This window comes from Mixophyes fleayi, chromosome 4 (assembly GCF_038048845.1).
Source record: "Mixophyes fleayi isolate aMixFle1 chromosome 4, aMixFle1.hap1, whole genome shotgun sequence".
Taxonomy (NCBI): Eukaryota; Metazoa; Chordata; class Amphibia; order Anura; family Limnodynastidae; genus Mixophyes; species Mixophyes fleayi.
Window position 1 is genome coordinate 173,204,123 of NC_134405.1, and position 21,602 is coordinate 173,225,724.

The 21,602-nt window shown below is 40.4% G+C and overlaps 1 protein-coding gene across 1 annotated transcript in view; it reads left to right on the plus strand.

Annotated features, from left to right (window-relative positions):
• The first annotated feature begins 1,108 nt into the window (after positions 1 to 1,108).
• LOC142150776 (uncharacterized) overlaps positions 1,109 to 21,602 on the plus strand; it is a 30,419-nt gene continuing 9,925 nt past the window's right edge. Inside the window, exons 1-5 of the mRNA XM_075205967.1 lie at positions 1,109 to 1,237; positions 14,974 to 15,097; positions 16,812 to 17,517; positions 17,605 to 17,722; positions 17,933 to 18,088. Of these exons, the coding sequence (XP_075062068.1) occupies positions 1,109 to 1,237; positions 14,974 to 15,097; positions 16,812 to 17,517; positions 17,605 to 17,722; positions 17,933 to 18,088 (1,233 nt within the window). The remainder of the gene's footprint in view (positions 1,238 to 14,973; positions 15,098 to 16,811; positions 17,518 to 17,604; positions 17,723 to 17,932; positions 18,089 to 21,602) is intronic.

The window sequence follows — 21,602 nt, forward strand, 5'->3', positions numbered from 1 at the left end:
GCCTGATTTGCTAATCAATTCTACTATGTGATATAACTTTTATGTAGAGTGTCACATTGATCCACTTTTATCATTAATAAATCCCCTATGACTCTGTCCATCTTTTGATGTCAAACACGCCTAAATGCAGTGTATTCACAGAGCTTACACTCATTTCCTTCATTTCTCTGTGGGGCACAATTCTTAATTCAACATATGAGCTGCCCTTCATCATGCTATTGAGGAATATGTGGTTGATCACTACTTTTATTGATTTTAAGTGGCATATTTTAAAACTGAATTCTTTTTGTCTATATTATATATAGCCTATGTCAGCACATGGCCACTTTGACCCAAGCCACATGCTGAGCGGTACCTAAACATCTATTCAGGTGTCATAACAGGAGCTCTTTGAAGCTGCCCCCAGGTGACGCTTCTATCTTCTCACACTGGGATGTGCAAAGCCAACCAATACATTTACATCAGACTCTCTGACTTCACATTTTACACTTTAACTAAACTTATCAATGGATTCATTTGGTATAACCTATTTACACTGCAGTTATGACTTATCCCTTATAAATAACTCAAGCTCTCTATGTTCATGACAATTATAATATTGTATTTGTAACGAATCACACAGTAGTTTGTAATGGACCCCAGTGACTGGTGGCCATACACTGATATAGGTTGGTGTTAAATAAGAAAAAGCCCAACTTTATATATAGAAATATTAAGTTTAGATTACATAGAGATTATCATTAGTTGTAGCCCATACTTTGGATAAGGAGAGCAGGTTAGAATGCAAAATCAGGACCACTGGCCGAAATTTGGTGTTTATTAAAAGCTGGCACAAAGTTATAGTTAATATAGGTGTCCAGGAATTTTCTTTTTTATTTTTTTTAGTGGTGACTTACCTAGTGATTCCTGGAGCAGGATGCAAAAGTTCTCCTCGCACCACAAATAGGAATGCTAGCCGAGGGGGCTCCCTGGGACCACAATTTGCTGTTCGAAGCAGTAAACTTGGGGGCATACATTTTCTGTCTATAAACAGACAGTGGAGTGCATGGAAGATGTGACCTCCATTTCATAAGCTAGCAACCCAGTGTTTGATGTCACTACCATAGTCATGCCTGCACATGCAGCGGCAGTGAAGTGCACAACTTCAAAAGGAGGCATTATTGTGGATGAGATGGACCCAGAGCCCAACCCCAAAGAGGCCGAAGAGAGCCAAACCTATGTAAGCCAGCTAGTTCGGGTGCGTTTTTATCCACTTTAGAACAGTTTTTCTTATTTGTGCAGTACACTTGTAGGATCTGGGCGGGGGGGGAGGGGAAGGAGCAACAAAACCATCACAGGGTCTGTGGAGCATACGACTGAGAACTGGCAGTTGATTATGCACAGGGCCATCTTTTCCACTGGGCACGATGGGCAGCTGCCCGAGGGCCCCACGGGCAAGGGGGCCCCATAGGCACGGCTCTTAATGAGTATAAATAATCCTGCAAAAAAAACCAACAAGGGTCACTGAGCAAGTACATCTATCTATCTTTATCTCTATATATCTATATCTATATCTGTATCTGTATTCATCTATATATCTATATCTAGGGGCCCCGGTGCACTGCTTTGCCTGGGGCCCATAATGTTGTTAAGATGGCCCTGATTATGCAGAACCCTTATGTGTGGACTGTACTCCCCAAGTCATGACGGGGGAAGATAAATTAACAAAAACTAATGAACTGGATGAAGAGATCTTTTGCGACTAAATAAGATTTGTATGCTTGCCAAAGTGCTAAAAGAGTCATATCAAAGAATTAGACATGGATTACATACTAGGGATCCCCGCATATAGATCAGTGGAATCCTTTGAGGAGCAGAATTGTTCTTTGGATTGCGCAGAGGGAGGAGGTAAGAGAAGAGCCCAGATTATTTAATAGTGGAGGTGCTTTTAAAGCATATTATTAAAGCTGTGAGGATAGAGGATATATAAACACACACAATCTTGAAAGATGCCTTCTTTGAGGATAACCAGCTTAAATGTAAAGTTTTCTTGTACATCTGGTTTTAATGATCTTATTAATAAACAGTGGGAGCAACCAGAAAGCATCAATCCAATCCCAAAATAATTTACAGAATGTATCCTTACTTAAGCTGGGTACACACTACAGAAATTCGACCAACTTTTTATGCAGAGCAATTTTACATGCGATCGATTGTCCGATCGCTCGGTCCATGGACTTATTAAAGTAATTTTATCGTTTTCAAATAAGCATTGCCCAATCAATTGTATGTGTTTCCAAAGCACAGAGTGATTTATTTTAGCAGATAAGTCAACAATTCAATACATTATTATATTATGATACAGTACAGTACAGCCAATACCAAAAGATAAATACATACCGATGCTATCACATGCGCTCGCTGCGCACCCACGGGACCCGGTGGACAGTATATCTGTTAGAATACTGTGTCAGAGTTGACTGAGAGCCATGGGGAGTGCTGCGATGATTATATACAGTACAGTGTTACACAGTGAACAATAGAGATGATGTAGATTGTTTCTATAGGTCCAGACGTTGGGTGGGTCCAGGGTAAACAGGTCATAGGCTGATTCAATCTAAGGACTCTAAAGGTGGGGGTCGTCTCTCCAGGGGGTCTGCTCCTTTCATAGCCAGCATCATACAAAGGATTATTCCCTAATATCAATAACTAAAGTATGCAACGTGGGATCTCTTCGCCGACTGCACCGGACAGCTGCTGATGAATAGGGGATCAATATGATATCAGGCATGACACCTTTCCTATAACCTAAACCTTTAATAACACTAAAATGTACATATAATCATATTATATAAACTAATAATAAACCAAATACTATCTGCTCATAAATTACAGTGTAACAGTACCAATATGAATACGAATTATATAGATAACTAAATGTTGTAATGCGAGTGTGTGCGTGCGTATTTTACCATGCGATCGCCCCACGCCACGTGTTACGTAGTGTACGGATCGCAATTACACGGCAAAACAATATTAAACCAATATACTTTCGTTCATCCAATTATACGACTTCGACAGTCCACCCTTTGATAGTACAATAAACTATCACCTTAAAGATGTTATATGCAAGATCTCAGTACCACGTTTCATTGTTCTGTAATACAAATCCTTGGTGTATGACCACGCTGTTTGTAGATCTAAACAAGTTATCATAAGAGAGAGTCTTAATCCTCTAAACGATTTCTTCTTTTACTATAGACCGTACATTTCTGGAGCTTGGAGATAACCTTTTGTATGCCCTTCAAGGGTGCAATAAAACACGTAATACATTGTTTGGAAAGGTATAGAGTACAACAGAACATGTATCAGTTATACAGAATACTCTACTACAGTTCTTCAAGTTTAACAGGTTCATCTGTCCAACGCATGTCTTTAAGCTCAGAATACATTTAAACACTTCATGTTCATTAATAGCATCATCCTATGTCTATCAATAATGTCATATACAATCTCCTTCAGCTCGCATTAGTATACACTCTTCTAATAATGTCATCAGTTCTTTTCATCAACACTTGTGGGCGGGCTATTGTCCGTTCGTTCTTCCCAGTCTCCCAATACTCAGATTTAACAGTGATCGGCTTGCAAAGCATTGGGAGACTTCAGACTAAGGGACCTAGGTGTCGTACTTTTTCCCCTAGTGACCTCCCACCCATAGTTCGGGTACCCTTTAAGAATATTTAGTGGGAAGAGAACTAATCCTACTTGATATAATCACTGAGGTATGTGAGAGCACGCCCAGCACTTTCTTTGGTCTAAAACCTTACCCTCCCAAGAATGATAATCATTCTCAAGGATGCCTGCTCAAGTCCGAATATTACTGGACTGGCATCGCTGGGTGTACCTCTTTTTTAATTATGGTGTCACCGTACTTACGGACGTAATGCTACTCAGACAATAGTCCCTCGCACTTTCTCCAAGCTCCAGGGTTTCCAAATTTTCCTTTACCCCTGAATTGAATAGAGTAATTGGCTGTACCGATTATGCTACTAACTTCTCCTTCCTCCCCAATACCTCCTTATCATTACCTGAACCAGTCTCTGTCACCTGCTAATAATCAAAAGAATTATGGTAACCGTCCTGAGAAGAGAATGAAATGAGAGAACACAAAACAGGAAAAACTACAACTTCATGCTGGACAACTGTCTTAGCCTTTGGCTCAGGTGCTACTAACTGCATTCGAGGCCTTCCAGAACAGACTCATGAGTGCCCTTGGACCCTTTTCTGAGTGTTGGCCCCTCTGCAGTGGGTGGAATGGGCACCAGTGTGTCTCTGCTACCCTTGAAGCCGTGATGCTGGTAGCCTACACCTGGTACCTGTCTGTCAAATAACCTGAGTGTAAGAAATTATTGCTCCACAACTTACTCTCCCGATCCAACATCCTGGCAGTTAGTGTGACTTTTCAGGAAACAGTGTTTTGGACGTTCTCGGTTGCTGTCTCACTATTTACCTTCTCTCAAGGTCTAACCTAGCCTCCCAGTTACAATCTCGTCTCACGAGGGGTCAAGAACATTTCAAAAACTGACAGGTTAGGAGTCTGCCCAGGAGTGATCTTTTGGTAGCGGGAAAGGACTAGTGGCCGAAGTTATCAGTCACTTCAATCAAGTTCCAACTCTTATTCTATTCAATTCGTTCTACCGAGTACCACTACTTTATGTTTACACTGGTTTATGGCTAATTGAAAGTATGTGATTTGTTACCACTACTCATACATTATACCTCTATTATCAATAACATGAAAACCCCTATCATCTATTATAACTCTAGGACTATCACATTGAATAACAAAAGCTTTGAGTATGACACCGTAATACATTAGACACATTTCAATACACCTTTACCCAGACATATTTCATTAGTACACCACTGTATACTTGAGGATCCTGCATGGTGGTAATTGGATGACGTGGATTTGTTTTACCTGGAGGAAAACCCAACAGCAGGAGGGATATGGGATGGCTCTATTGGTCTACCTTGTCCATCTTTCCAGAGTCCACCAGACTCCTCACCACATCTCTTCACCTTCCAGACAGTTTATTCCTCAGGTAACACAAATCCTTATATATTAACCAATATGTGTATGTGTGTGTGTTCACATTTTAAAACTAAAACAATACAACGAAAAACAAAACAAAACATAGATTTGTTAGCTGTCACATAAAACCCTGCTGTCTATTTGAAAGCTGTGTTCGCCCTGGTGTGACAGCTATGTCTGGTCGTGTGTGTAAGTGTGGACTTTACTAGCAGCTACTTCAGTTGGTAACTGTGTCACTGTATAAAGTCCTCTATGTAGTGTCCTAATCATGTGCTGGTATTGCTATAAAACGATTTCTCAGTCACCTCAACATCGCCCCCTAGACTAGAAAAATGCTGAAGACCAATGTATATCAATCGATTTTCCCTCTGCCAACTCACATGTCATTCTCAGTACCTCACATTCAGCTACTTGATTAAGTGGGAAAGGCAAAGGGGTCTATTTCTATAACACTTTCTTCAAATATAACAGTATCCAGTACATGTCTGTCTAACAGTGAAAAAATATAAAACATGAAAATTCTACGTTTTCTAGGATTTCACATTATGTCGTATCTTGTGGTAAAAATCCTACTCCAATGTTCTATACAGAGATGCATATCTGTATGCCTAACCTCCAGCAATCTCCTATCCACCCTTTGTGCATCCATATAAAGGCACATTTTTGTACAGGAGGCACGAATCATAAAACAAAAAAATAAAAACAGATATGCAATCTATAAAACATGAATCGTATTTCCACAACAGAACCTTTCTGCATAAAATCAGCAGTTTCTATACACATGAAAACAAAACCCCTGACTGTTTCTGTAACTCATGTCAATCTAGTGTGTGTATCTCTGAATTTGTCTTGTATAAAAAAAAATAGAAATATGTCTTCGCCCCATTGTTGAGACTGTGTCTGATTTTATCTCTACCAGAGCAGAGAGAGAGAGAGGGAGAGAGAGAGGGAGGGTGTCACGGGCACTAGGAGTTTATACCCGAGTTTCACCTGATGTTATAACTGACAGAGGGGCGGTGTTGACCACGGACCTCAGGGCAGTTAGGTGAATGATTGGAATGATGATAACAGCAGGAAAGTAGAGAATGTCTTATGAAGTCAATGACTTGCAGCTGTTGATGGTGGAAGGTCAGCGACTTGGAACTGTAGAGAAGAAGCGATATAGCTTCAGACGAGATGAGAGGACGTGAGTAGGTGAAGGTAGCTCGTGGAGGAGTCAGTGGTCTGCGTACAGCAAGTTGTACCACTGTAGTGATAAGGAGGTTGTCCTAGTGCAGGTAGGTAGTAGGGTAGTCGGTGGTCTGCGTATAGCAAGTTGTACCACCGCTGTGATGGGAAGAGTTGTACTGGTGCAGGTAGGTAGTGGGGTAGTCGGTGGTCTGCGTATAGCAAGTTGTACCACCGCTGTGATGAGGAATGTCCAGGTGTAGGTAGGTAGCAGGAAAGTCAGTGGTCTGCGTATAGCAAGTTGTACCAATGCTGTGATAGGAGGACTTGTCCAGGTGCTGGTAGGTAGCAGGGAAGTCAGTGGTCTGCATGTAGCAAGTTGTACCACTGCTGTGAGGAGGAATGAGGACTTGTCCAGGTGCAGGAGAGTGGTGTGGAAACGGCAAACTGTAGCTGTGTGGAAACAGCGCGAGTAGAAAGGAGTTTTGTACCACACAAGTAGGTAAGTACAATGAATAATCTGTCAATATAGTAGCTGGCTCTGCAGCGTGGAGAAGCGGGTCAGCGCAGATATGCAAGTAAAAACAAAGTCAATAGGATGAGAGCATACCGCAGCTGAATGAGAAGCTTGTCCGGGTAAACAGGCAATGTAGCATAGACAGTCTATCATAGGTAACTGTACCTTAGTGCAGTAGTCACGTATAGTTCAATAGGTATGCAAGTAAACAATAATAGTCAATAGTGGTTATGCATACCAAGTAGAGCAGGAATCAGCTGGGAAGCTGAAGAAGCGATCAGCTGAGTAGACACGCTGTAGCGGGTATGGGAACCGCTGGTGAGTAGAGCAGGAAACAGCTTGGAAACTGTAGACGATCAGCTGAGTAGACACGCTGTAGCGGGTATGGGAACCGCCGGTGAGTAGAGCAGGAAGCAGCTTGGAAACTGCAGACGATCAGCTGAGTAGTAATGCTGTAGCGGGTATGGGAACCGCTGGTGAGTAGAGCAGGAAGCAGCTTGGAAACTGCAGACGATCAGCTGAGTAGTAATGCTGTAGCGGGTATGGGAACCGCCGATGAGTAGAGCTGGAAGCAGCTTGGAAACTGCAGACACGAGTAGAGCTAGAAGCAGCTTGGAAACTGCAGACACGAGTAGCTCACAGGAACACCTATAGAAAATCACTGGGAATGAGACTCCAAGATCAGGTCACTACCTAAGGCTGCAGGTGCCTTAAGTAGGGTGAGGTGATTGATCAATCACATTAGTGCTCAGGTGTAGTTGTTAAAGGGACTTGCGCATGCGCAGTGCGACAGGATGGCGGACGGCCGCGTTTCAACACAGGTGTAAGCGGGAAAGATGGAGAACCACGTACCAGAGTGGAGGCACTCACACTCCGGTGAGTGACAGAGGGAGAGAGAGAGGTACTAGCGTTTGTGTAAAGAATGAGAAATAGGAAAGCAATGAATGATGGGAATACAAAGATTTGACTACAAACATACATGTAGAAAGGGAGATTTTACAGCAAAAATGACAGCTGGATTGGACTCTATGGGGAAATGGCTGAATTCATTCCACTGCTCCCCTTAGATATTTGCTAACTATGACCCCTCCTCATACTTGACTAGGGGGTCTTAACCGTGCAATCCAGTGTCGTCCGTCATTTGTTCATTAAGAACTCGGTATCTTATTGACTACATACCTTTTCAACGGACTTTCCTAACTTATGATAGAGAAATGTAAAAATAACTGTTGATGACCCATCTGAGATACATAAAACGATTATTTTGGAGCAAAGTATGTATATACTTCATTGTTGGATAATGATTCCCAGCCAAACAAATTATCATGAGACACTGCAGCTTAAAACAAAGAGTGTTCCAATTGTCTATTGTTAATTAGTCTTTCAAGAGTAATTCTTCTATTTCTCTATCTCACCCCTTTTAAACACTAAGTCTATATATCTTTTGTGTACCCTTTATCTGTAAGCGGGAAACAAGATAGTTATCTCAAAACAGCAAACAAAACAAACATTTCCATTCTTTACCATCAGCCAGCGATTTAGGAAAACAAACATGTGACAACATAAAGCAAACAAACAAAATCAACAAAGATTACCTTTTAAATAAGTTTCTTTCTACATTTTGCACATTAATACTTACCACAGAATAACTCTAGAGTCGGCTATATTTCTCCCCCAAAATATTAGTTGTTACAGAGTGTGCAATCAATTGTAGGGGAACCTCTGAGAGAAGTGTATGCCTCCTTTGTGGATGTCTATGTGATTTCCAACCCAGGTATCCATTCTTCTCTCTACACAGTTCCTACTCATGTGTCCCTTCTTACGGCAGTAGAAGCACGTCCCTGTCATGTCTGCACAATGTTTTGCTAGGTGTCCTATTTTATTGCATTGAAAACACTTCCTCAACTCATGTTGTTTCTCTTCCTGTTTACAATCTCTCCTAATGTGTCCTTCTTCTCTGCAATTGTAACATCTCACTATTCTGGGTTTCCTGTTATGTGGGTTGTATGCTGGTGGTCGTGTGTGCAGTCCCTCTAGTGCTGGGATACTTACCATCATTACCCTATCACTTAGTGTCTCTTTCTGTTCATTTATACTTTTATCATGTCCTATAACTGACTCCCTGAAAGCACTTACAGTGATTCCTCTCCAGTTTGGTAATGAAGTTTGCACCCTTCTTTTCAAGTTTTCCCTGAGGCCATCCATTAGAACTGAAACAGCAACCTCCCTGTAATATACATTATCTTTTATGTCTGATACCCCAGTATATTTGGCCCTCTCTATCAGAGCCCTGCAAAAATAGTCTGTTGAATTTTGAATCTTTTTGCTTGATAGTAAAGATTTTACTCCAGTCCACTATCACTGGAAAATATATGGCCAACTGTGTGATTATATATCTAATATTGTCCTGATCATCATCCTCGGTTAAGGATTCATCCTCCTCCAACATACAGTCCTTAATGAACGTTTGTATATCTGTATTAAGAGGAAGACAGGTCTTCAATAATATTCGCCAATCGTTATTAGTTGGCTCGTACACATTACCATAATATCTAATAAACTGCTGACATTTGGTCAAATCTTTCCTAGATCAGGGAAATCAGACAAAATCGAAAATGTTTCAGACCTAGTGCATGGATCATGCTTTGCTACATGTTTTAAGGGAACATCACCATCTCTGTCCACTTTCCCATTGGGAACTGCTGTTGTGCAGACAGGATGTAAGTCTACCAAATCACTATAACTAGTTGCTGAAATTGCTGCTGCAGTACAATGGATGTCTCCCCCTGTGTTAACCTTTACATTATTCTCACCACTTTCAGCCGCTGCCCCTGCTGGTGGGATCGTTCCTTTTCTTTGTCCTGAAACATTACTTTTAACATTACTTAAAACAACATACAAGTTACTAGTTACAGTTTTTACATTTTTGGTATTGGCTGTACTATCCGCCCCGACCGAATTTGTCGTGGGCGTGTTTGCGCTCAGTTCGCCACGCTTAGCAATGCACACTTCCGGAATGCTTGTTTCCGGTACGCTTAATTTTGCTGAACACGCGTTTTTCGCCACACTCACTTCCGCTGTGCATTCGCTGCTCTGCCACGTGTTACCTTCCATTTGCCACGATTTTAAACAATGATTATGTGCATTTCTCCCTTTTGTTGACTTAATCAACCGTACTTTATCTTTTACGTTATTTAGTACCTCTGCATTAAAACTCCCTATTGTTGGGAAAGGCCTAACACACTCTTTGGTCATCTCGACCCCTGTGTTGCAATAAGCCATTGAGTATGCACCATATTTATTACACATACGAAACCTTGCTGAATCCCTAAGGCCTTCTTTAGGCAGTATATTGGCCATCTCTAGCGTATGCTTAGCACCCATGTTGAACAGTTTCTTAGATAGCCCGGCTACCACAACTTTTTATGCGGAACACAGATACACTGATTTCAACAATTGCTACAATCACCGCTAGAGATCTCTTACTGGCCGTGGACGTATTTGCTCAAGCCACGTCCACTCGCTTCCTCTCGTTCTGAACGAGGACCCCTAACACAGAAACTATCACTGTGGGACCCAAGGGCTATCAGCTCCTCGATGCCCTGGCTAAACCACAAAAATCTGTTGAGTTTATTATAACTGGGAGAACAAAGTCGATACAATCAACCAGCCTTTCCAACATAATTCCTCCTAGCTGCTTCACCAATTCGCACTGATGGTTGTCGTGCGGTTAGATCGCACTGCCTATCAATACTAGTTATTAGCAACCCTTGCGATCTATTGGTAGCGCTTTGCGAAAATCCAGTTTTCGCATTCGGTATACCTGCCCTGTATACCGTCCTTCAGTTGGGCAACCCGCCTCGTCAGACAGCAACTGAGCACAATGAATAATAAACAGTGTATCTATGTTACAAAATCACACACTATATACCTTTTCTGCGCAGAAAATTAAAAGTTCCCAACAACAGTAATAATGTCTCAGAGGTTTTCACAAGTAATTATACTATGCACATATAATAACTATCAAAATGATTGTTTAACCACGTGGCAAATCTACCGGAAGTTCGCGTACGCACAGCAGGAAATACACATACTCTAAGCAATGCAATACACTTTAAAACGCAAAACGACAATAAAAAGAAACATTTTTCTTTCTTGTCCCTAGATTTAAATTAGCGTTCCTTCAGTCTATGCAACAACGAACATTCGGTTTCGCAACACAAAGTGAACCACAGGTCTTAAACACATTGCGTTCTTTCCTGTTATGCGACGCGTCCGTCAATCCACCCTTTGTTGAGGAATTGAATACCGTGAGCATTGCATACCTGCCGGTAACGTAACTCCTAAACTCACGAGCCCCCAAATTATTAAAGTAATTTTATCGTTTTCAAATAAGCATTGCCCAATCGATTGTATGTGTTTCCAAAGCACAAAGTGATTTATTTTAGCAGATAAGCCAACAATTCAATACATTATTATATTATGATACAGTACAGTACAGCCAATACCAAAAGATAAATACATACCGATGCTAACGCATGCGCTTGCTGCGCACCCACGGGACCCGGTGGACAGTATATCTGTTAGAATACTGTGTCAGAGTTGACTGAGAGCCATGGGGAGTGCTGCGATGATTATATACAGTACAGTGTTACACAGTGAACAATAGAGATGACGTAGATTGTTTCTATAGGTCCAGACGTTGGGTGGGTCCAGGGTAAACAGGTCATAGGCTGATTCAATCTAAGGAATCCAAAGGTGGGGGTCGTCTCTCCAGGGGGTCTGCTCCTTTCATAGCCAGCATCATACAAAGGATTATTCCCTAATATCAATAACTAAAGTATGCAATGTGCGATCTCTTCGCTGACTGCACCGGACAGCTGCTGATGAATAGGGGATCAATATGATATCAGGCCTTTCCTATAACCTAAACCTTTAATAACACTAAAATGTACATATAATCATATTATATAAACTAATAATAAACCAAATACTATCTGCTCATAAATTATAGTGTAACGGTACCAATATGAATACGAATTATATAGATAACTAAATGTTGTAATGCGAGTGTGTGCGTGCGTATTTTACCGTGCGATCGCGGCGTACGGATTGCAATTACACGGCTAAACAATATTAAACCAATATACTTTCGTTCATCCAATTATACGACTTTGACAGACTGCATACACACTAGCCTTGTTTAGGACGAGAAAGGGAAGAGCGGACGTCCCGTTAGCGACTTTTTACAGCTCTGTTGTCGTGAGCAATGACTGTAATTTCGAACTCACTATTGTGGATCGGTCGGAAGTTTATACACACTACACAGCGGAAACGAGATTGGAACGAAAATAATAAACGGTACGACCAACCAAATGAGGCGAGAATCGTCCACTTGGGCAGACTTTCGACCATCGTGTAACTGTACACACTGACCCGACTTTTGAACGAGGGGTTGTAGTCGGGAGTTTGAGACGATTATTGGACGGAAACAGTGTAGTGTGTACCCAGCTTAAGATAGTGAAGCAGCTAAATGAGATTCAATTTTAAGAGTGAAGACATTGTTTGCCAATCTTTCAGATAAGGCTACTATTTCTCTGAAAGATGGGGGTACATTAAGCGATCCAGTTGACAGAAAAATGGAAAAGTGCTTTAAAAGACTGCTTATTGCAGCAAGAACTGCAATCAAATATGGAGTGGCTACATTTTCATCCTCCAGGGCACTTAAGATTTGACTGAATGCATTGGTAGTAGGAAGTTAGTAAAAAATATTTACTGATAAAGATGGAGACGATGAGGAAATGATTACCTTCCTCTATGAGACATCCCTGGATACGATTACCCTCTCTGCCAAGAGTAGAGCTTTAACAGTAGAAGCTAGAAGAGCTCTTTGGTTGCATCCTTGGATGGCAGGTCCACAGTCTAAATATCGCTTAGCCACACTTCTATTTGTTGGTTATTTAGTCTTGGTGACAAACTGGGCTTGATGCTTCAGAAAGTCACAGAGGGTAAACTATATAGATTATAGTCACCTTCCTCTCGTCAGCACTTTAAAGAAGCAAGAAGGTATTGCTCTGGCAAACAGTATTCTAGGCAGTTTGACCCCTAGACCAAAAAATTCTCAATGACTCATGGCCAACGCAATCCCCAGAGTCCACTGTGTGTGGCAATATTTCAAATTATCTAAGGATTTTGGACACTTAACTACCCAGGATCGTTGAGTTATAAGCATTGTACCCACAGATTACAGGAGAGAATAAAGAAAAATACCCAGGGCAGACATCTTTGCAAAATTCAAAAGTCCTCAGTGCAAATGGAAGCAGTCTGCATACATTGATGGAAAACAGATGATTTTATTAGTTCCTGTCAATCAAAGAGGCACCAGTTTCTACTCAAAATTATTTCTGGAAGAGAAGCAATGAAGAGGTTTCAGGACAGTCCTGGAAATGCGAACACTCTGTTCATACATACAATTTCACATGAAATTATTAAGTTCTATTATCAAAACAATTCAGAAAGAGTACTTTCTGACATCTTACAGGATGCCTATCTAAACATTTCATGGCAGCACAACATCAACGTTTTTTCACCTTCTGTTTTCTGTGTTACGTCCAACTTACATGCCTACAATTCGGCCTATGTCTCTGACTATTTTGCCAGGGTTATAGTGATTAAACCAGGAACAATAGTATAATGGTTTGACCCTACCTGAACAATATCCTGGTGGTAGGAAACAATCGGAAGAGAGAACCCAAACAAGAACTACCAAGGTGATCTCTTTTCTGCAAACACACAATTGGATTATAAACAGGGGAATAAGTCACCTTCTGCTTTCACAGCTAATACTGTTTCCTGTATTTAGATCAATAAAATGATTGCATTGCATTTAAGATGTCACTTCTTGAGCCCATCTTATATTGTTATTTCTTGGGAACATTAGGGCTGCCAAGGTATCCGAGAAGTCAATTTTGTTCCTTCAAAGAGTCCATTGAGGGAGTCCGGACCTTGTTGTCTATTTATTTTAAATAAGTGGTTTGGGAAGTTACTCAAATACATCTAGAGGGAGGAAGACTCACACTGTATACCCTCAGAGGTTTTTCTTGTCTCTGCTCAGCTGAATAGGGAGTGAACCATTCGTTAAAATTAAATTTACTGCAAATATAGTTTATATATTAAGACAACGACAGAAAACATTATACATTTGAATTATTTTTAGGAACTTGATGTGTCTATTCTATTTATTCTGTGTATAACACTCAATGGAGTCCTCTTACTGAACTGTAATATAGTAGATTATTTAATGAATGAGCCTATTGCCGTGGGTGCAATACCATCTCCACCTGATGGAGAATAATAATAATGCACCATTATCTGCAAATTCATTGTTTAAGGCACAGTGAAAGTAAAATATAATTATACCCTCCTTAATACTATGTTTAACATACAGTAATTAAAAAAGATGACTGTATGGGAGCAAGATTTGTTGTATGTTTTATATTTATTTGTGTGTTTTAGAGTTTGCTTTCATAATTATATAGAGTGATTATTTTTAAAATATTGGTGATCACTGGTACAAGGATACTCAGGAAAAAGTTAATAGACAATATGTCAAATTTAACGATATATAAGCAAAGGACTACTAACATCAGTGAAGTTAATGTTCCCTCCCAATTAACACTAATTATTAAAAAAAAAAAGCATTTAAAAACCCTGTAGTGTGGTTGTTAAAGATATTTAGATCACTCCATCATATATTGGGATAAAAAAGGAAAGAGAAAATGCAATGCTTTGTAAAATCATTGTGACCGAAACCAATGCATTCAACCATGCTGCACTAATATATAGCTACATGCCACTTGTGTTTATGGCATGCCTCAGCTAGCAGTTGTGTATGCTTTCAAGTAAGTTTTATGGTAGTAACATTGACATTAATATAGTGAGATACAAAAGCAAGTAAACTGAGAATTTACGTTGTTGAAAATGTGTTGTTATTAAATATAAATACAGTGCATTTATACATGGATACACATTGTCTAAAATGATGTGAAATCCTAAAACATACCTTGAATGTGTCACCTCTTGGCATTAGTAAATCTTTGTATTTTCCCAGTCCTAGAAAGCTTACATAAATATGTATCATCCTGACATTGGATGGTGTTTATTTTTTACATGTTGATAAAATAGTTTTTTGTCAATGTGATATTGTTTCTTGTAGGGAGATCTGTGTACTGATGTTTCATTATATTTTGGGGTCAATGACCTAACTATAGTAGTCCATGCAACTGCTATAGTGCCTGGAAGAACAGAACAAAACAGACAAAAGTATTCAGAGCATGGAGGTCTGCTCTGAGAGACATATTAAGAGGAGTAAATTTGTAAAGACTCTCCACCTGTGATTTCTTAGTGTGCCACGAATTAGGATGCAAGGGGAAGAGATACCCTGAAGGTATGTTAGAGCTGGGGAAGTGAAGTGACCACGCTTAGGATGGACAGATAAGTGCAGAGACAGTTCCAACAACGAGTGTGTCTTCTCTGTTTATAAAATATATGATAAGCCTCAACTGTGATTTATGCAACCAAAGACTAACATAAGATGTAATGAAGGTGATTATTTCATGATTTGTTAACTGTGCTTTCATGTGCCAGATCCATACATAACTTTCTTGCTATAGACCTTATGTAGGGACACCTGTTCATGTAACTACCCACTGTATCCTGGGAAGAAAAGGACTGAGCTAGCACTGGGTGGTATGTGCCAGGCAAGGAAATATGTACCTACACCACACCACAGACAGACAGGGGACTACAGTCTTAAATGATAGTTCATCTGTTGACAGTATCTGTAAATATATTTTTACTGAAGAGCCATATTCAAATGTATCTGTAAAACATGGATTGTTTTTGTTTATTCATTTACTGTAATAATTTATTTTGAACATTTTGTTTACCATATAATATTTATTTTTTTTGTTAAGTATGTGTTTACATACAATACCATAGGCCTGGAGCATTCTCAACATCCTAGCTCATGTTCGTATATGCTTTAATGCTCTTTTACTATAAAATTAGCTCTTTTTATGCAGGAAACACTATCACTGTCGCTAGAGTTTTCTTCATTTTTAACTGTATTTCTCCACCACATTTTAATTGAGGAATAATGATCATGTTTTTACTCATTTCATCATCATCATTTATTTATATAGCGCCAACACATTCCGTAGCGCTTTACAATTGGGGACAAACAAATTTTGATACCCCTGTTATTTGAAGGTTCCAATTGTTGTATTCACTGTTCACATTGTGTGTGCTGGCAGGTAACTATTGTGACCAACATACATCATGCACTCCATTTATCCATTGCAGGTGAAACTGGGGTTCAACTTCAGGAATTTAAAAATATTGAAATTGTAAAAATACAGACGCTGGCACAGAATTTGAATTGATATCTCCTTCTCCCACTGAAGTTCACAAGAACATTGCTCTTTCTTTTTCTCACTGCTACTGGTTGGAAGAGAATGAATGCTAAAGTGATTTTCTAAATAAACAGATCTATTTTGATAACCAGACTATGCCTAGGAAATGCATTTCATCTTGCACACATATCACATTTGTTTTTTAATTAGAATTAGACGACATTCTGGATTTCAAAAAGGTTCTTTTCTGCAAAATAATCCTTGAAGAGAAAATGCTTCTAATACCACTTTCATACTGCCGCCCCTGCAATATTTTGAAGCCGGGTTTTTGCAGGGTCTCGGAGCGTCTCAGCTCAGAAACACCATTCATACTGCACCTCGGACCCGGGAATTTCCCGGGTTGACCCCATTCATACTGCACAAGTCTGTGCCCTGGCAATTTGTTGGAGTCATCACCAGAGCAGTTTTCATTGACTGAAAAAAGGTGATGTCATTGAAAGGTGACTGATTTGTTGACGCATAAAGATGATGCCAAAGTGGGTGGTGATTGTTTACCACATTACTTTCATCATGGCCGATGACTCACTTTTGTGTAGCCCAGAGTTCATGTTTACTAGTTTGTTTTTGCTGTTTTATGCAGCAAATGAGAGTTTGCTGCAGCTGCTGACACTGTGCACTCTTGCACAGTCCCAGTTCAGGAGGAGGAAGGCGAAGTTTATGGCACAACAGAAGAAAACTCGGTGTCTGTATATGCGCAGGAGGAGAGCTTTTCTCAGGGCCAGCATTGCCTCAATTTTGAGATTCAGTGCTGCCAGTAACCGAACCCTGCGTGCCAGAGAGCGTAGCCACGGAGAAGCTTTCTGGTCTACTGTGGAAACGTTTGAGGAACAGCAGTGGATGCAACACTTCAGAATGTCACGTGGGACATTTAACTATGTGCTGGACCTTATTACCCCAGCATTTTCCAGGAAGGCCACTAACTTTGGGAAACCTATTCCACCATGTAGGCGCCTTTCTATTGTGTTGTGGTGGTATGCTACCCCTGGAGAATACCGGACAATCTCCTGCTTGTTTGGAGTGGGGATATCCACGGTGTGCACTCTAGTGCATGAAGTCACCACGGCATTGCTGGAAGCCCTGTATCATCGCTTCATCTCCTTACCGCAAGGTCAGTGCCTGGATGATACAATTGCAGGATTCCTGAAGCGTGGGTTTCCACAGTGTGCTGGAGCCATAGACGGGACACACATCCCCATCATTGCCCCCACAGACAACCATGCAGATTACTACAACCGCAAAGGCTGGCATTCCATCATTCTGCAGGCTGTGGTTGACCACAACTATTGGTAAGCATTTTTTATGTTTTTTTTATGTGACTGTGCCATGTTTAATGCGTATTGTAAAACATTGCTATATGTATTTTTTTATGTCAGTTTCACAGATGTTTTCATCGGCTGGCCTGGACGTTCCCATGACGCCAGAGTTCTAGCAAATTCAGACCTTTACCAAATTGCTGAGGAAAGACAAGATGGCTGGCTGTTCCCTAGAGAGGTAAATATAAGTGAAATGTTGTATGATGTTTTTGTAATTGAAGCTTATATACTATTGTTTGCTATCAATATTGTATGTATTTACTGCCCCTTTTTAAATATAGATGTAACACTTGCAAAATGCATTTTCACCATATAGTACCAAGTGTACTGCGTTGTGTGACCAATATTTTTAACATGGTGACGTGAAACTGCATGTTTTTATTTACAGAAATCTACGTTTGTTGATGGTGTGGAGATACCGGTACACATCATTGGGGATGCTGCTTACCCTTTGAGGCGCTGGCTGATGAAGGGGTTCACTCAGCAACATCACCTGTCTCAGGAACAGATCCGGTTTTCACATACCCTCAGCTCGGCTCGGATGGTGGTGGAAAATGCTTTTGGGCGCTTGAAAGGACGTTGGCGCTGTCTATTGAAGCGCATTGACATTGACACCAAGTTTGTGCCCCACGTGGTTGCTGCTTGCTGTATTTTACATAACATTTGCGAAATTCAAAAAGAGCAATTTCTACCTGAGTGGAATGTGCAGGAATCTGAAATGCCAGTGCTGTCAGTGGACTCCAGTACTTTTGAAGGAGAGCGCACCAATACCTCTGCTGAACTTATTAGGACCACCCTCACTGCCAATTTGACCTCACTTGTTTGAATGTACCACACAAATGTAAAAATAATAAAAAAATGTTTATTTCACATATTGTATTTTTTTTTGTACATTTTTTTTTGTACATATTTCCTCATATGTCTCTTCACAAAAAATATAAAATGACACAATATAAAAGTGCTTACTTACATGTAGAAAAAAATAAAATATATACATAAGTAGTAAACAGAAGACACAAATGTGCCCAAACAGTAAGTGCAAATTTGCTGTTCACGTTATATGTGAAGCTAACGGTGTGATTCCAGATCACACGTAACATACATGATAACAATTAACTATGAAACATTTGACCATAAAACATGATTATTACTATTGCCTATATTGTGGCATTTCTGGTTGTGGAGTGGTTTGGAGTGGAAAACCCGGTGGGTATTCTATGTTGGGGTTACCCATAGGTTGAGCATGTTGTGTGTTCTGTACCGGGTTTGGAGGGTTATTGTTGCCTAACATGGGTTGCCCCCGCTGGTACATAGGATAATGTCCGTAATAATAATAAGGACTTGAAGGAGGTGCCTGCAACCGTGAGAGGAGTCTGTCCATGAATCCCATAATACACTCACGATTTTCGCGTAACACGCATTCCTGCATGTTCATGATTTGCATGAGGAAAGAGTCCTGCAGTTCCCGCTCATTGTCCATAAAACGCTGCAGTTGTGTATTCTCGTGTTCCCTCAAGGTGCTGTCCATCTCCCACAGTTGATCCATCATGACAGTTGTCATTGTTTTAGTTGCTTGCTCCATTTTGTTGGGCCTTTTGCGTTTTTTTAGGAACGTTGTAAACTGTACGTAGAAAAAAAAACAGTAAACATACATTAGAATATATAATGTGGCAGAACAAAAAAGCATTGTTGTAAGCTGATATGTGCTTAAGGCCTCCTCCCTCTTGCCCAGTAGTTTTGCACTGCAACATATGCGTGTTAATGTTTTAATACTTTGGAGTGTATTATATTTGTCACTTTGGGCTTTTTGTTGATATAGTTCTCTTTTTTAAGTTATGTAGATATATTGGTATTTGGTTTGCATTTATGTTGATATACTTCTCTTTTTTTGCCAGTTATGTTCAAACATTTTTTTTTTTTTTAAAGTTATGTAGATATATTTATTGGTATTTGGCTTGCATTTCAGTTGATATAGTTCTCTGTTTTTGGGACTTTTGTTTATACAGTTCATTTTTTTTCCAATTATGTAGATATATATGTATGTATTTATAGTTGGTTATTATGTGAGATTATTAAAGATACTTACTGTTGGAGCGTAAACTGGGACCTGGCGTAGACTTTGACACCGGCACTGGTTCTGGCAGCGTTTCATGCGAAGTATCTGTAACGACTTGCGCAGCAGGGAATGGCTGTGAATCGTTCAATTCCTCCCAAGAAATGTTGGTGTCATCTGTTGTGGCAGAGCACTCCAGTTCTGGGGTGTCTTCAATAGAATCTTCTATTATTATCGTTGCGGTCTCGCTTGTCTGTGTGCTCTCTGTTGGTGTTGGTATAGCCGCATCCACATTACTAGAAGATGACAGTGCAATTGGATTTGTCAGAGGAGAATGTCCAAAGATCATATTGCACTGGTCATAAAAGGGCCAGTCCATTCTTTCAGCGCCACTTTTGCGCCCGTTGTGGTCATGGACTTTAGTGTACTGCTTCTTCAGGGACTTCAATTTGTTCAGGACTTGTTGCTGTGTCCTCTTTATGCCACGTTGTGTGAATATTTTGGCGATGTTGTAGTACACTGTGGCATCCTTCACAGTCCCAGTCACTTGCCTTCTAATTTCTTCCTCCCCTCTGACATTCATCAGCTCACGTACCTCTTCCTCCATCCAGTGTGTCATAATTGCTGTAAATAAACACTGTTTTTGTAAACTAATAAAAGCAATTTTCTCCCTAAAAAAACTTTTCTGCTTCAGCTTTATGTTGAGTACACCATCCACCATCTCTCCTAAAAAGCTTCTACAATGTTCCACGGGCTTCCAACAATGACATCATCCTCCAGAGACAGGAAGACAGCCAATCAGCATGTTTTCTGTGCAACCCGGGTTGAAAAACCCGGGTTGCACCATTCATAGTGCAGGCGACCCGGGTCCGACCCGGGAATTACCCCTCGATAAATCCCGGGTTGAAGACCCGGGTTTTTAGACCCGGGATTTTGGACTTGTACCATTCATACTGCACCAAGACCTGGGTCGTTTGAGCTCGCCCCGGGAAAAACCCGGGATTTTGGTGCAGTATGAATGGGGTAAGAAGTTATTTTATTTAATAGCAGCCAAGGGCTACACAAACACACACACATTAGTCACATGTGCATCCAATTTAGCTAATAATTCCCTTTCAATGGATAGTAATATGTATGATTCCAAGTTCTCCTCAGACAGTGAATTTCTCAGCCTTGTCTGTATGATCTTTAGCTCTGAAAATGTCCTCTCACATTGGACTTAACTGATAGTGTGCAGATGACTTTATAAAGGTTATCATATGCCTTGTCATGAGGTCTGTTGGATGCCAGGATTTTTAGTACACACGTTTGGCAAGAGTTACAAATTTTACACTTGCTGTTACTGGAATGCATATACTCACCATCATTAAGTAATAGCTTTAATACATCAAAGTTCAAAGCTAAAGAAAACAATTCCAATATTACTTGATCTTTGCTCATTTGTGGAGACAGCCTAATAATACCTTCAAAATGCTTCATCTTCAAGGCCCTACTTGTCCATTATTAGGTTAAACACATTTACTTGAAAAATCAGCTAGAGAATCTGAGGTCCCAGCCTTTATAACGTATGCACTGGTCTCTCATAACCCGAATCAGAATTATTTTTTCAGAGTTATTTATTATATTCTTAAATACAAAGTATCCTTGAAAAATTATTTCAATAAATTAGTAATACAACATAAATTATAGTTGCAGTAATAATATTGGAACTTCTATTATATTTTTAAGCTACAGAAAGGTCATGATGGGGAGCCAGTGGAGGGATTGGTAGAGGGGGGAGACAGAAGAGGAGCGGCCAGAAAGGAAAATGATCCGAGCGGCAGCATTGAGTACGGAGCGAAGGGGAGCGAGATGAGAGTGGGGGAGGCCAGTAAGGAGGAGGTTACAGTAGTCCAAGCGGGAGATAATAAGAGAGTGGACAAGAGCTTTAGTGGCATCTTGGGAGAGGAAGGGCCGAATGCGTGCGATGCTGCGCAGCTGGAAGCGGCAGGATTTAGTGAGAGAG